Source organism: Gobio gobio, assembly GCF_949357685.1.
Source record: "Gobio gobio genome assembly, chromosome: 25".
Classification (NCBI taxonomy): domain Eukaryota; kingdom Metazoa; phylum Chordata; class Actinopteri; order Cypriniformes; family Gobionidae; genus Gobio; species Gobio gobio.
The window spans coordinates 29507015-29524160 of NC_137121.1; the positions used below are offsets into that span (position 1 = coordinate 29507015).

A 17146-nucleotide genomic window follows, 5' to 3' on the forward strand; every position below is an offset into this window, starting at 1 on the left:
TCTTACAAACTCCACAAATGTCAAAATAACTAGCATTGACTAGCCATCAAACTGCCGCCACACCATCATTGTTTGAGTAGTTTGATGATATGACAGCTTTAACTTTAATCTTTGATGGTTTTCTTTGAGGTGCTCAAGAGGTTTCACTGTGAACCGTTTATTAAGCATATGGTGTCTCCGAGAGTTGTCGAGAAGGAAGAAAGTGGCTTTTTCAGGATCAGTGAGATTGATGACAGTGACTTCTTCTGCCCGAGGCTGTTTCCAATCGCTGGTCTTTGTGTAGGGAATGGTACAGTGTGTCCCATCGGGCTTGAAACAACTAGATGTATTAGCCGCATTACACTTTAAAGTTGTTTTCCATGCCCTAAAGTTGTAAGTGCAAAGACTTTTAATAGCGTCCTACTGAGTTCACCACAAAATTGATGAGTTTAGACGACGTAATTTGCTTTTAACACTTTTTGGTTTCAGTGCCCTGAGGTGAAGCAAAATTGAAAATGTGCTTAGAGCTGTTGTGACAAAGAGAGAAAGAACACAGGAAAAAGAACAAGGTTATAAAGACTCGGTCGGATCGTGCTCTCAAAGGGAGATCAGGCATGGAGCGCTGACATCCGTAGCTTGCATACTGTTGCCATGGTGATCGTGCTGACCTTCAAGGGTAGCCTTTTGGAAGTGTCTTCAGAGCTTATGTTTTCAAGCAGTTCACTGGCCTCATAGATTGTACATTCAAGTTGTATTTTACAACACTTCAGCTTGTGATTCTTGTAAAGTGGGGGTAATTTTTTTCTTTAAATAACTTAAGTCTCTGAGATCCTGACACTTGCACTTCTGGAGACTACATGTAGGTTGCAGTTCTGGAAAATGGTGGCGCTTGAGACTAAAGTGTTCCTGATGGTTTCACACTTAATTCTTCACCTTAATTCTTAATTATTTTGCAGTTAACATGTGTCTTGTCTTCGCCACCTGTTTTGTCTGACCCTGCTATATACGGAACGATATCTTTGGGATCCCTTTCAGAATTTTTTTTTCCAGCTGTTGAATGATAAAACACTTGACAACATATCATTTTAATTTAAGGGCTCGTAAATTTAAAATGGCAGATGACATTGTGGAGAAGTTAATCGCCAAGGTCCAGAAAAATCCACCACTGTTTGACAAGTCAAACTTTTCAAGGATACTGTGGTTAACATAAAATGGGTAAATGGAAAACAATCCTTCATAATCGGTCATCATTGGGAATAAATAGGAGAAGTATTATAACTGAGATGAGATCATTATGCCAGGCTACCAAAATGTCTAACATAATATTACCTCAGGTATCCATCACTAGTTTCGACAACATTGTCTTACTTCCTTTGAAGTCGCAGTGAAAAAAAGTGTTGTTTTTATTCCACTATATTGACTATGTGAGCTAAATTCACACTAGCTAAATTCAAGGCAAGGCAAGGCAAGTTTATTTATATAGCACATTTCATACACAAAATAAAAATATATATATATAGTATAACCTGTATCACCCCTATCTGGAGTGGAAGAAAATGGAGAGTCAGGTTTACAATTTTACTATTTATATTTGTCAGGTAACTGTGCGTTTAAACAGTACCCTAACTGAATTCACTCGAACCATAGCATGCGGATGATATCTGCTGGTTAGCAAAAACATGTTCAATGATGTTGTACACACTTTGAAACTGCATCGCGCAAGCTAAGAATAAACAGACCATAATCGTTTGTTGGTGTGGATGCAAATATAGTTATTGTTATGGTTATCTTAATAGTTATCTTAATAGTTATCGTTCTTGGTGTGAACGGGCCTTTACTCTGCAAAATCAGGACATGCCTATCTTATCTGCAAAATGGTACTCAAACCAGTCGATATTGAGATTTTGGAGCATAATATGCTGCCTTCAAGAAGACATCTTTTCCAGGGACGTCCATGCATATTTCAACAAGACAATGCAAAACCACATTCTGCACACATTACAAAGTCCTGGCTGCGGAGGAAGAGGGTACGGGTACTTGACTGGCCTGCCTGCAGTCCCGAACTGTCTCCAATAGAGAATGTGTTTTGAATCGCAAAATGCGACAACGAAGACCCCGTACTGTTGCCCACCTTAAGACTTGTTTGCAGGAAGAATGGGACAAAATTACACCTGAAACACTTCATCACTTGGTGTCTTCAGTCCCTAAACGTCTTTTAAGTGTTGTGAAAAGGAATGGCAACATTACAAAGTGGTAAATGCTTTACTGTCCCAGCTTCTTTTTAAATGTGTTATATATATACCAAATCATAATTACAATCACCTGTTGACATCACCTGTTTCAAATCACATCATTATTTAACCATTTTACCTCATTACTAGCCCTAAATTGCTCCTGTCACAACTTTTTTTTAAATGTGTTACAGGTCTGAATGACAGGAAAGGATGCATATTTACAAATGACATGAAGTTGACCAGACAAAACATGAAATATGTTGTGTTCATATTGTCTGCAATGAAATACAAGTCAAAGTAAATTTAGAAATCACTTTTTTTTTTTATTATTTGCGTTTTCCATACTGTCCCAACTTTTTCTGATTTGGGGTTGTATGTTGTTACATTAATGATTGTCATTAAGAACATTAATCATATATATTATATCATCATATTATATTATTATATACCTTATATTGGTTCGGTTCTGTTTACCCTAAGGCCAAGGAGTTCTTCCCCAGAACAGAACCATACCGCCATTCCAAACTGTATGCTAACTGTCAATCATTTTTGACGATAGTGGTCCTGACAGAACTTCATTCGCCCCAATGGAAAGCATATTTACACTGTCTGATTCCTTCCCTATCACCTATATAGTGCACTATGTGCCATTCACCATTTAGAAAATAGTGAATGTGTGGAAAAAGTGACCAGCTATTTGTGGGTAGGACGCTTCGGATTCTAGAGAGCATTTGATTGGACAGAAAATCTGATGAGAAGCTGAAGTGCAGGGTGATGTCATCAAAACCATTGATCCATATTGGCGGAAGTGAGAGACTGTAAGTTTTGAATGCTTATATCTTCTAAATGTGAATTTTGTCATTGTTTTGGAGCACACTAGCTAATAATTAACAGTATGGCTAAAATATTCATACTAAAAGCCAAAAAACTTCAATTGATTTCATGGGGACTTTAATTTGCGCATTGCCAGTTGATCACCAGTTGAACTTTCCACTCCCATCTGTGCTTTGATTGCGTTCTCACGCTAATTTGCCCCGTTTAATAAATCTGGCCTTAAATACAAGTTTAGGAGAAAGAAAGTATGCTTAAAGCAAAGTTTGTGTGTAACTTTCCTCTTGGTTGTTTAAAACTGGTAATGTAACAGTTTCTTTTCTTTTTGCATGTTCAGTTCTTCAGAGACACCGCTGTTGGAAGCGGAGGGTTGTGGTAAATGTGTCTCTAGGCAACAGGGCTGGTGAAAGCCTTCAGTTCTCCTAAAAGAGTCAAAAAAAAAAGAAAAATTGAGTCCTGACAAGGGCTTTCTTGCATCAAGTGTCAAATACTATGAAACGAGTTCCCTTTAGAATTGTGATTGTATTGTACGTTGTACAAGGCTTATTATATGCAACATAATGAAGAAGCTCATTCATATAGTTGGGGGTAGATTTGGGTTGACAACCAAAGGGTGTAAGACCCAGGAGATGTTTTTTTTTTTGTGAAAAAGAGCAACTGAAACATTCTGCAAAATAGAGCATGCCACCGCTGGCTATATGCCTCATTTGCATGTGTGGGAGATTTATATTTTGGACACCTAGTTCTGTTATGGTGCTTTAAAATAGCCTAGGGCCTGAATGGAATGTTCTTGTTTAGCACATTAGTGGTATTGTAATATTAAATACTTGAGTATGTTCCTCTTCGCTTTGGTTCTTCTTTGACCTTCATGTGAACTCCCTCTTAACGTAACACAGAGCTTTAGCACTTCACAGTGTTCATCTCACACACATTAAAGAGCAGAGTGTGTGACAACAGTCACCTCTGCTTTCTCTTGGATTTAAAGCGCACATCAAAGCCTGTCTCATTTGTGTGGAGGGGACTTTATCGTTTGAAGGGTGGCTCCATAATTTGACACCCGGACACTGTGGTGTCTCTGATGTGGAGTGACCCACATATTAGCGAGACATTGTCATTGAGCTTAAACAGGCTGACAGACTGCACATAGGCAGTACATTTCAAATGTCAAAGGTATCCTGAATGGTCTCCAAGCTTTTTATACACGATTGTTAGGGTGTAGTTGCCATAAGCAGTTGCCAGGGTGGATGGGTTATTGGGAGTTCTGGGTGGTTGCTAGGGCATTGTTAGGCAGTTGCCAGGGTGTTGTTCATCAGTTCCTACAGTGTTCTGAGTGGTTGTGTGGGAATTGCTAAGTGATTGTTAAGGTGTTCTGGGTGGCTGCTGAGTTTTTTCTAGGGTGTAGCAATACAGTTTTTAGGGTGTTAGGTTGTCAGTGTGTTCTCTGTGGTTTCCAGGGCATTGTTAGGCACTTGCTATGTTTCGGGGGGTAGATAAGTAGTTATGATTGTGTTATTAGACGGTTGCTAGGTTTTCTGGGAGCTGCTAAACATTACAGTGTTGCTAAGCTCTTGTCAGGGTGTTCTGGGTGGTTTCTAGGGTGTTGCATTGCAGTTGTTGTTAGGTGGTTGTTAGTGTGTTCTGGGTGGTTTATATGGCATTGTTATGTTTTTGTTTTCTGGGGGTGGCTATGCAGTTAGGGTGTTGCAAGATGGTTGGTTTCTAGGGTGTTCTGGGTAGTTGATATGGCATGGTAGACCTAGAGTTTTTCCAGGGGATTCCTAAGCATATGGTGTATGCATTTGCCCGGGTGTTATGAGTTATAGGGTGTAGCAATGCAGTTTCAGGGTGTTAGGTGGTTGTCTGTGTGTTCTATGTGGTTTCCAGGGCATTGTTAGGCAATAGTTGTGGTTTTGGGGGTAGATAAGTAGCTATTATTGTGTTGCTAGAAGGTTGCTCGGGTGTTCTTGGTGGTTGGGAGTTTTCTGGGAGTTGCTTACAGTGTTGCTAAGCGCTTGTCAGGGTGTTCTGGATGGTTTCTAGGGTGTTGCAGTGCAGTTGATGTTAGGTGGTTGTTAGTGTGTTCTGGATGGCTTCTATGGCATTGTTATGTAACTGTTTTTGTTTTCTGGGGTGGCTATGCAGTAAGGGTGTTGCAAGATGGCTGCAAGGGTGTTCTTGGTGGGTGTTAGGGCATTGTTAGGCATTTGAGGTTTTGTAGGGGTTGGTAAGCAGTAGGGTGTTGTTAGAGGGTTGCTAGTTTGTTCTTGGTTGCTAGGGCATTGTTTGGCATTTGCAGTTTTCTAGGGGTTGCTAAGCAGTAGGGTGTTGCTAGGCACTTAGTTGGGTGTTCTATGTGGTTGTTATGGTGGTAAGCAGTTGCATGAGCATAATGGGTGCTTTCTATGGTGTTCTGGGTAGTTGTTAGGGCATTGTTAATCAGTTGCTAAGGTGTTGTTAGGCGGTTCCTACAGTGTTCTGGGTGGTTGTCTGGACAGGCTAAGTGATTGTTAAGGTGTTCTGGGTGATGCTAGGGCGTTGATAGGCAGTGTGTCCTGGGTAGGGATGTCCCGATCAGATTTTTTTGCCCTCGAGTCCGAGTCCGAGTCATTTGAATTTGAGTATCTACCGATACCGAGTCCAGATCCGAATAAAGAAGAGTGAAAAAACTGATCCAGGATGTTCCTTATTTTTTATTTAATTTAATTTAACCAATAGCGTCTCTGCAACAAAGTGATGTCATGCCGCACGCGTTGCTGTTTCTGTGTGGAGTCAAAAGGGTCTAACTCTGTGCCACCGCATAACTATAGATGTGTTAAAAATGAGAATGAGATTATATATACATATATATCCGAGTCCTGATCGGGAGGTAACGTCCGATTCCGATCGAGTCTGAAACCATGAAATGATCGGATCTGGACATCCCTAGTCCTGGGTGGTTGCTAGGGTGTTCAGGGTAGTTGATATGGCATGGCAGATCTAGAGTTTTTCCAGGGGGTTCCTAAGCATATGGTGTATGCATTTGCCCGGGTGTTATGAGTTATAGGGTGTAGCAATGCAGTTTTAGGGTGTTAGGTGGTTGTCTGTGTGTTCTATGTGGTTTCCAGGGCATTGTTAGGCAATAGTTGTGGTTTTGGGGGTAGATAAGTAGTTATTATTGTGTTGCTAGAAGGTTGCTCGGGTGTTCTTGGTGGTTGGGAGTTTTCTGGGAGTTGCTTACAGTGTTGCTAAGCTCTTGTCAGGGTGTTCTGGGTGGTTTCTAGGGTGTTGCAGTGCAGTTGCTGTTGTTTTCTGGGGGTGGCTATGTACTAAGGGTGTTAGATGGTTGCTAGTGTGTTCTTGGTTGTTGCTTGGGCAGTGTTAGGCATTTGCAGTAGGGTGTTGCTAGGCACTTTGTGGCACTAGTGTTTTAGGTGGTTATTATGGTGTTAGGCAGTTGCTAGGGCATTGTAGGTGGAGGAAATCTCCAGGCAATGTCCACACTAATACGTTTTCGTTTGAAAACGCATATTTTTCTCTCTGTTTTGGCCTTCTGTCCACACTGAGACGGCATTTTAAGTCAACAAAAACTTTTTGAAAAAAGCTCTCGAAAGCGGATAAATTTGAAAACGCCGTCTTCGTGTCATAGTGTGGACTGTGAAGATGGAGGTATTTGAAAATGATGACGCATGTTTAGTCATGTGACGCATATTGTACCAATAGATATATGTTTATACCGCTATTGTGCCAGTTATGTGCTATTCACTTTCACACAGTTGCTAAAATATGTTACTTTGCACACTTCATATCACAGTCCTGCAAGGAGGCCAGGAAATGTTCTCGCATTTGCTGTCCTGTGGAGTTGCGTTTTAGACTAAACATAATAAAGGTTGACCGAGTGCGACCTGGACGCATCAGTGAATGGTGAGATATTTTGCTAAATAAAATGATCCTTTCTGAAGAATTGTGTGATTGCTTTATGAGGTTTTACGCATGCGCAGTAAGTTGAATTTGGTGTTTACTGACGTTTCAGTTGTGGATGACAAACTTTTGTAAAACGCTAGTTTGGACGGAGAGCGTTTGGAAACGAAAACTCTGTTTTCAAATCTATCCGGATTAATGTAGACGTAGCCTAAGGTGTTCTGGGTTTCACACCCCTAAAAATCACACCCCTTATTCTCTATGATATTCTGATTTCTAGATAAGACTTGGTTCCCTCCTTTAATGTCAATAAAAAATTATTGTTTCATGTTGCCTATTAAAGTCTCTCTGTGTGTCTTTTCATCTCCATTTATCATTCTCCTTTTTCTCTTTGTGAAAGATGAGAGCAGTTTGAAGATGAACCATGTGGATCACATTCCTCAGACGCTGGCCAGCCACAGCCCCGTCCCAGCAGAGACCCGCACCCACAGCCAACACGGCGCCGATATGCTGCAACCGGACCCCCGCGACACCTTCTTCAACAGTGAGCCTCTCTCTTTCTGTTCAGATCCCCTTTCTATTCCCATTTGATTTGATTCTTCTGTCTCTCTTTAGCGGTTGCTCTTGAGTTAATGTCCTCTGAAATTGTCTTCCTCCTTTTTGTATATACATTCTGCATGATAAATAATGAATTTGAAAATCTCTCTCACAATACACTTCATAGTCCCCATGATTGACCCTGCTCATCTTGAAAATGTATTGCCCACCTGTCTCTACTCGCCGACATATGTGGTCAAAGACTTCCCTATTGCCCGCTATCAAGGCCTACAGTTTGTGAGTATAACACACACATTAATACACATATGCCAAATACTACAGCAGAAAAGGCCTAACAATTGACTTGCACCTGTTGCCTTATTGACTTGATGCTGCAGTCAGTGTATTAAAACTTCCTGTGTGATTACTGCCCCCTTTTGGCTGACAAATGTAATTGCAGGCATACCATAAAAGCCCATCACAGTGTTTGGGATGTTTGGAATAGCATACCAAACATGCTGTTTATACTGTACGTCATTTTCTGTATGAAGGGAACAGTGTTGGGGATACTGCTTTAAAACTGTAACAGTAGTAAGCTACAAGTTACTAATAAACAGTACCTAGCAACATTAAAACTGTCAAAGTGTGCAGTATCAGGTTTTTTCTTTTGTTTTGGATCAGTTCATTTAAATGAATATAAAGATTCAATATAATGACTTCACAATGCTTCACACGAGTGAGAGAGTAGACATTTTTTGCCATTTTTTACTTTTAAAGGCACAATATGTAAGATTTTTGGATTAAAATATCCAAAAACCACTAGAAAAATGTAATATATTTTGTTTTCTTGATTTACCGCTGGTACCATGTTTTACCATGACTAATATCGATCTAGCTCACTGCATTGTGCAAGAAGTGTCTCATAGGAGCCACCGAGCGAATGCAACAGAGTAGCATTACAACATAACTTTCAACACACTCAAATCTAATATGATAAAACAGCGCTGCTTTACACTATTGAAGATATAATTAGTAACTAGTAATTCATAACTTTTTTAGAGTAACTTACCCAACACTTGGGGTAATTAGATTACTTTACAAATTACTCTCTCCAAAAAGTATTTAATTACTTATTACTAATTACTTTCCCAATCCTACACTCTAAAAAATGGCACTAAAAGTGGTTCTTTGGCTCGTAATCATAGGGGAACCACTTTAAGTGCTGTATAGCACCAAGTCTTGGTGCTTCAGCGGTTCTTTGGCTGAGGTGCTATATAGCACCGCTATCATATACAGAACATATGGTGCTATATAACACCAAAAGTGGTTCCCCTATGATTACGAGCCAAGAACCACGTTTAGTGCCAAATAGCACCATTTTTTTTAGAGTGATATCAACCTTGAGTTAAGCGATATAGACGTGAAATGGCTCTTTTAATTAATTCAAATACATAATATAAAACTACATCAATTATTCTTATTAACTGACCAAAGTATTACAAATGTGAGAAGGTTAGATAAAAACATGCTTTTTAAAGTTAGACTTTAAATTTTGATGTTAATTCCACTATTGTATTATATATAATTGTTCTACAGTCTATACACAGTATTTAGTTAAATTACTTGTAAAGTAACTGTAATTAAATTACAAAAAAATAAGGGTAATCCCTTACTTTACTTTTTCAAGGGAAAAGTAATTAAATTACAGTAACTAGTTACACCCCACGTACGCTTGACCGGAAGAAGCGGAAGCGGCGACTGCGGCATAATAAAAGCAAAAGTGGATTCTTCACCGTCTGTAGAGGTGAAGACAACAACTCCCATAATTCCGCGAAATGAAGGCATCATCAAGCTACACCTTTGTTTTAAATAAACAACCTCTAGCGGCGAAAATGACATATTGTGCCTTTAATGAGTTATACTGCAACGCTTGCATGGAATGCCTGGATGATCATTTGTATCTGTAAAAAATGTGCTATGTTTAATCAAAGCACACTGTGTGCACTATACTATATCTCACAATGCAGTGCGCTTGACTTGACCTTCCATTTACGATAAGTGAACCTGGAGGAAATATCAAAGGTCTGTTTCTTGACTCATTTTGTGATTTGAATGCCAAAAGTTAAGACATTTTACACACAAAAAATTGATTCCTGAAATTAAAAAAAACTCTATACCACTTGCAAGCAAGAGATATTTAATAATTAAAATGCTGTTTATTGTTGCATATTACTTTCCCATGATATTTAGGGGGGAAAAATTGTTGGCAGCATACACACTATGCTGTTTTCTTGTATTCCATTCCAAACACAGACATACTCCACTGATCACTAGTGAACTGGTGACATTTCTAATTAATTATCTGGGTGCCTGCTGTTTTGTCCGCAGGTTTATCTTTCTTTTGTCTATCCCAATGACTTCACCCGCCTCACCCACATGGAAAGAGAAAACAAGTGCTTCTACAGAGAGTCGCCCATCTATCTGGAGAAGTAAGCTTGTGTATAGATTTCATGACATTAATGCTAATTCTGATCAAAGGCTGATCAACTGTAATTATATAGAGTGTTTATAATGTATAATAGGAATAATATAGGACATTCGCCACCCATTTAGCATCTTTTGTGTAACTTATTTAGAAGTGGAACAAAATATTCAGCTGGAAATAACTTGATCAGGATTTGATTGGATGTCAGGCTGTGATATTAATGGTTAATTTTTTCCCCCGCCTATGAGGTCTTGGTTACATTCGAAGAAAGTAATTTCAGATATGAAGAAATGTATTATATTTTGTTGAAATACATAAAACTTTATAGTGAAATATAATGAAAATGAATAATATAAGACCAGCAGGTATAATTATCAAGAAAGCAAATGGGTATTGTTTTTATTTCATGTTGACTTTCATTTGGATTTCTCAAGCACTGAACTTAAAATAAATGAATAAATATAGTTCTCTACAACTCTGTATTTTTCTCTTTCATGGACTTGATCTTTCTCTTTCCATCTCTTTCTATAAAAGGTTTGGCTTCTATAAATACATGAAGATGGATGAGGAGGAAGATGACAGGCCATTCTTCTTCCCTAATCCTGATGGTGAGTTTGTATGTGTGTGTGATCAGTGATCCAGAAGAGGAATAACACTTCATTAGTGCATCGTTCCGTCACAAGCTGCTTTATTAGAACATGGCAGATATATTCATCAGGAGATAATGGCCTTGGGTGGGAGCCAGAAATGAAATGAATGTCTGGATTATTGTCAAAGGGTTAAGGCTTGGTCACACCAAGTGACAAAATGTGACAAAATGTGTATTCATGCCAAGACCAAACAAAAAAACCCCCACTAAGATAGATGGTTTAATGGGAAATATCCCCTCTGATAATACAAATATCACCCATAACAGACTTTCCTCGATTTAAAGCAAATATAACACAATACTATTTACAATACTTATTATCGAGATTAATTGCATCAAAATAAAAGTTTGTGTTTACATAATATGTGTGTGTACTTTGTATCATTATTATGAATTATATATATATATATATATATATATATATATATATATATATATATATATATATATATATATATATATATATATATATATATATATATATATATATATATATATATATATATTGAAATCTCTTGTACCATACCCAATTGATCCTTGGGAAAAAAAACTCTTCACTCTGTCCATTGGAGTTTTTTCAAATAGTGTGCAAGGAAAACCGGTAGTTCTAAGTGAAATCAGACATTAGCCCCTTTCACACAGCAATCCCGGGAAATTACCAGAATGACTTTACCGGTAAATACACAAATATGCTGTTCACACAAGCACTGGCTTTTTACCGGTAAGAGACCGTTCACACATCAGCACCAAATTACCGGTAAATTCTGTGACGCAGTCTTCTTTAAACGCTGCGCAATTGTCTTTATTCACCCACATGAGAAGAAGCGCTTTAGTTTCACTATCTGTTCAATTTGACAACATATTTGACGTCTGAGTGAAAGGCATAAGGGGGTGATCAAACAAAACATGTTTTTGCTCTTAAAAACACGAGACACGCGTAATAGTATCAACTGCAGAGCCACATCGCTGATGAATGGAAAAGAAGGCTGGGTCTCGAGCATGACACGTTGACAAAGCTGGAGGATGCGGCGCAAATGTCAAAGATGATCATTTAGCCATATTTATATAGAAAAACTATTAAAAAGCTTACTGTAAACAGCGTGGCATAATCAAATAATCTCCATAAGGGGCTATTGAGCACCCCCATATAGCCAAAATGGCATGATCCTTATAACATCTCTGCGACGATTCGACTGTAAGATTGGTAGTTGAACAGGGGCGTAGGCAGAACATTTTTTCAGGGGTGGCCAGGTAAGACCCAGTGATTTTATTGGGGGGGCCAAAAAAATTACTACTGACTATATGACATGCTGTACCAAAGCAAAATCTACAGAAAATATAGATCACAAACGAACAAAAATAATTTAAAATTATCAATTTATTTACAATGTCATACAAAATAAGTCAAATATGTACTGTTGAGATGTACAAATGTACTGTTGAGATGTACAAATGTACAAAAATGTTGGGGCGGCAGTGGCTCAGTGGTTCATGTAGGTTGTCTACAAACCGGAAGGTTGGTGGTTCGATCCCCGGTTCCTCCTGACCAAGTGTCGAGGTGTCCATGAGCAAGACACCTAACCCCAGCTGATCCTGACGAGCTGGATGGCGCCTTGCATGGCTGACACCGCCGTCGGTGTGTGAATGGGTGAAAGTGAGGCAATGTGTAAAGCGCTTTGGATGGTCATTGGTCTGTTAAAAGCGCAATATAAATGCAGTCCATTTACTGTATGTTGATAATTTTAGGGAAAAAGACAAATCTTAAAGTCAGAAAAAAATCCTAAACAAAATGAACAAGTCGTTCACACATGAACAAAATTCTCAAACTTTTTATGCTTACTGCTTTGTCCTTTGCTAACCAAAATTTTGCCCTAAGAAAACAGATAAAGTATCATTACAAAAAGAGAAAAGTTACAAAATTGAAACAACATAGAAGTTTGTACAAAAGAAACTATAGCCTTTTTCTATGAACAAATGTTAAATTAATTATTAAATAAAGTAAATGAATTAATTCAACTATTAATTAAATCCAATGTCTCTTTGTAAAGAAAAAATCTCTAGATACTGACAGGCAACACTTTGATAGAGAGTATGCGCATATGGGGATTCGCTTTGGTGAGTGATGAAGCCAATCACAGTCACAGTCACGTTTGTTGATTTCTAAAACACAATGGCCAATCACAGGTGTTGAAGTTAGAATCCACTCACCACCTGAGTTTTTGTCCAGTGACGAGGTCTGTACATGCACTAATAGACCTAATAGACCTTGTTCACAGCAGCACCTTCTTTATGAAAGAAATTAGTATGAAAGTGAGGCTGTGGGGATAGACATCAGTGATGCGCGGGTTGATCCAAAATGAGCGGGTGCCCGCGGCCACCCGCGGTTACCCGCGGTTACGAGTCATCCAAAAATATTTTTAATGATATTCGGGTCACGGTCGGTCGGATCGTCAATAAATCCTTATTTACCTTTTGAATGTTGAGCGTTATTAACTTTTGAATAAATGCTGACGCGGGACAAAATGCCCGATTTCCCAAAACGTTGAACTGAGCAATGCCATTGTACCATTTTAATAGGCTACTTTTAAACGCATTTAAAGTCAGTTTTACGTATTTTCTGAGAGGGGGCGGGATTTTTGTTTGGAAAGTCGGGGGAGAGACGCACACTTCGATTAGACTGGATAAACACATGCAGCATCTTAATTGTTAAGAAAATTAAACGAAATAAATCAATAAATCAAGCCTGTATTACATAACACTAGGGCCTAGGCTATATCATACAGCATTCAGAAAAATAACAGTTTGCGCTCCTAAGGGCTTTCACACTTTTCCAAATGTGGGCTGATGAATTCTTCAAGCCGGGTCGAAACATAAACATCGCGTTCATCAATAATATGCATCTGGAGCTGAAATGGAAAATGATGGGCCGCCTCAAGAACTTCCTGCTCTCGCTGCTGCACCTCTGAGCACCACGCCAGGGCCTGAAACATTTTCTCAATGGCCCAATGAGCTACGATGAGCATTTACTACTTTTAAAAAATGCGGGTCAGGAAGCGGGTCGGGTACAATATTTTCTTCTTTTTTTTGCGGTCCGAGTTGCGGGCGGGTTAGTTGAAAACGTCGGTCGGGTGCGGGTTGTTTATACATTGACCCGCGCATCACTGATAGACATACATCTCTTCAGTGGGTTGTACTGTTATTTAATGTATTTTTGGATTGTTCTGCTTATGAAACACTGCAAAAATATCTTTAAAATATGTTTCAGTAGAAAACAAAGCTGTGGAAAATGATAAGTGATTTAGGAGCTTTATACAGCCTTTTACAGCGGATGCCATTGGAATGGTACGTCTTACCCTCATAGCCTCACTTTCAAACCTGGAAATTTTCCAATTTTCCAGATGTTCAAACCTGTCATGGCGCTGCTCTGAATAAGGTCTATACTCCAAGTGTAGACATGTAAGAAATTGATTGATTAATATAACAGAACTTGAGATCACGTTCATTGAATGACTGATAGCTTTTAGTGATTATAAAGGGAATGCTCTTTGCACACTATCTAGGCGATAAAACAACATATTAATAGGCCTATGATATATTCAGAATTTTAATAACTTTTTTTAAAAAACTTTTATTTTCCATTCATGACAATATTTATGTATCGAAATCAGGCTCATATAAATGTCAGGAAAACATGATTCCTGGCTGCATGTCAATATCCATGGATCGCTGGATCTTGTTAAGTTGTAAGGAACACTATATCGAGTCCAAAACCTTTAGTTTAAACTGATAACTGTTTTTTTTTTTTACTTGCATTGCCCAAATCAAAATCCATTCATGCAGCAGTCCCACTGAGTCCCGACTAACGACGATGCATACCCTCTATTGTAAGCTAACGTGTTTCTGCTCAGGAAACATTCGCAGTACCTCAACTTTAACAAATTTCACCGAAAAGGTAGGAAAACCTATGTAAATAACATTGACTTTACTAACCTGATCATCACCGTATCCTCTTGCGTAAGGCGTTGCTCACTAGGCTTGTGCTGAACTTAGTTGAAATATTACCGCTCGCTTATACGTCACACAGAACCTCAGTGCGCAAGAGAACCCCTTCACCAGAAACCCCGCCCTGCAGCTTATTTCATTGGTCAAGGTACTAGTGACAGGTGGTTTAGGAATCAGTGTTTGGTCAGTACTGTGATTGACGTGACCAATAAAATCGTAAGAATCCGCTGCAGGGCGAAGTTACCGGTTTTGGGGGGGAGGGGGCTGTTCAGAATAGCGCACTTTGCGCAGACTGTTTGTGTGAGAGCGGCGATTTAAACATCAACTCTCTGTCATTGTCAAGTGCTTATCAGCTTGCACAACAGGGGTGGCCAGAGGGGGGGGCCAAGCTTCAAACAGGGGTGGCACTGGCCACCCATGGGCACCCCTTAGCTACGCCCCTGTAGTTGAATCAGGCTCCTCCTATCGAAGCATCGAATCTTCGACTGTTCAGGGTCACCCCTAAAATAAAGAAAGAAAAAAACATGAATACATGTTTTGTCCTTGGATACAATTTTCCCCAATGTCAATAGGTCTATAGGAATAGATTATATTGATTTAAAGCTGCAGTGTATAATTTCTACAGCCAAGGGGCCAGAGCCTTAAATTGCAAATTTTTCTCAAATGCAACAGATGTTATTCTTTGATCCATATTGCTATCATTCACATTAAAAGTCTGTCAGTTTAGTTTCTCCTCTGCTTGGATAGAAAGAAGTCTACCCTGATGATCTGTAATTACTCTACTGGTGGAGTTACACTCAGTGTTTAGTGTTTTTTGTGTTTTACTTTAGATTTTCTTGAAGAAGAAGAGGGGGTAGATCCTGATGATGAAGCACAACTTGTTGGCACCCAATCAGCAAAGAAGACAGTCCAACCTAGTCAATCAAGTCACACCTTAAGCCCTTCCAATAAGCCTGTTCCCACAATGCTGGAGAGAAACGAGGTAGAGTCAGACAGCCCAGCTTTGAGGAGAGAGCAAAGGCACTTTTTCACAAGTGCAAGGAAAGTGGTTGGGGCTCAACATCAAGAGACAGACCAAGAAACTCTAGACCATCAGGCTAGGGTAGGCTTACCAAAAAGTGAGAGTGTGGTGCGAGGTCGTTCTCTCACTTGGGTTCAAAGAGACCGCCGGGACTTCAGAGAGGGTTGGTCAGAAGATCGTTCTCCCAAAATAAGCCGATCAGCTTTGTTATTCCCGCCAAAATCCTCATTGGTAGCTCTCAACAGTCGAGCCAAGCAAATCCTTGGCAGTCCTGCCCACACCGCCCCTTCCCTAGGTAACAACCACGCTCATGACAACAACCACAATCCTGGAAACAGCCACACCAACAAGGAACGCAAGAAGGAGGACAACAAAATTTACGTCACAAGACCTCGACCAGCTAAGGAGAAGCAAAGTACTGTTTCACGCCAACCCAGAGAGGTCTTCCCTGGCGTTTTCCTGTATCAGAATGGCAAAACCACAAAGGTGGTGAATCTCAGTGCCAAACCAAGGATCAGCAAAGGACCTCTACGTGCATCCCAGTTATTTGCGCGGTCTCCTCTGCAGGAGAACAAGGCCTTTCCAGCTAGCCCCAACTTCAGCAAGCCATTGGAAAATCCAGTGGCCCCAAACAGAGCAGGAATCCCGAGCCGTTTCGAGAGGAGGATACGAGGCGTCTGGGAAAAACACCAGCATTCTTTGAGGACCATCACAACCGCTCGACCACCTCCTGCTCCCACCCCTCCGTCCGCGAACTCCTCTGAGAACGTGCTTCCTACCGAGCCTCTCCGTGTCACTTCCTACTTGCACACTTCCGAGATTACCGAGTCCCAACAGCAGCGGCCAGAAACAGACCCTGAACCGGAGGAGGATGGAGGCCTGTCGGAATATAGCTATGAGGATGTGGAGCCTCGCCCTGGGTGGGCAGAGGAGGCCATTAATTGGCAGAGGACATTTTCCGTCAACAGCATGGACTTTGAGACATTGCGCTCTGACTGGAATGATCTTCGGTGCAACGTGTCAGGAAACCTGCAGCTATCCGAGAGCGAAGTGGTGGATGTACTTGCGCAGTACATGGAGAAACTCAACGAACGCAATGGAGGGTGAGGCTTATAACAGTATTTTAATTTCCAATAAATTGGTAAAGCATCGTTATTCAGACATTATATATTTGCACATTATATATACTGTATATATTATATTTCAGTTTATTTTTCCGCTGTTTAACTTTACAACTATTTGGTGATACAGAGAATTACTTGAATTACTCTTGAAAATAAAAATTGTAAAGGTGCAGTGTGTACATTTTAGCGGCATCTAGTGGTGAGGTTGCGAATTGCAACCGTCCACCGCTCACCCCTCCCTTTCGAAGCACATAGTGAAGCTACGGTGGCCAACACAGGACAAAGATGTCGTCGTCTGAGACAGCAGAGAGTAGCTAGCGCTCTGTAGAGCAGTTTGTCCATTTAGGGCTACTGTAGAAACATGCCGGCACAAAATGGTGACTTCAC

The 17146-nt window shown here is 40.0% G+C and overlaps 1 protein-coding gene across 1 annotated transcript in view; it reads left to right on the forward strand.

The window, feature by feature from the left end:
• Positions 1 to 17146, forward strand: part of b4galnt4a (beta-1,4-N-acetyl-galactosaminyl transferase 4a) — a 297930-nt gene that overhangs the window by 261610 nt on the left and 19174 nt on the right. The window contains exons 10-14 of the mRNA XM_079809876.1: positions 7342 to 7485; positions 7666 to 7775; positions 9867 to 9967; positions 10498 to 10571; positions 15445 to 16738. Of these exons, the coding sequence (XP_079666002.1) occupies positions 7342 to 7485; positions 7666 to 7775; positions 9867 to 9967; positions 10498 to 10571; positions 15445 to 16738 (1723 nt within the window). The remainder of the gene's footprint in view (positions 1 to 7341; positions 7486 to 7665; positions 7776 to 9866; positions 9968 to 10497; positions 10572 to 15444; positions 16739 to 17146) is intronic.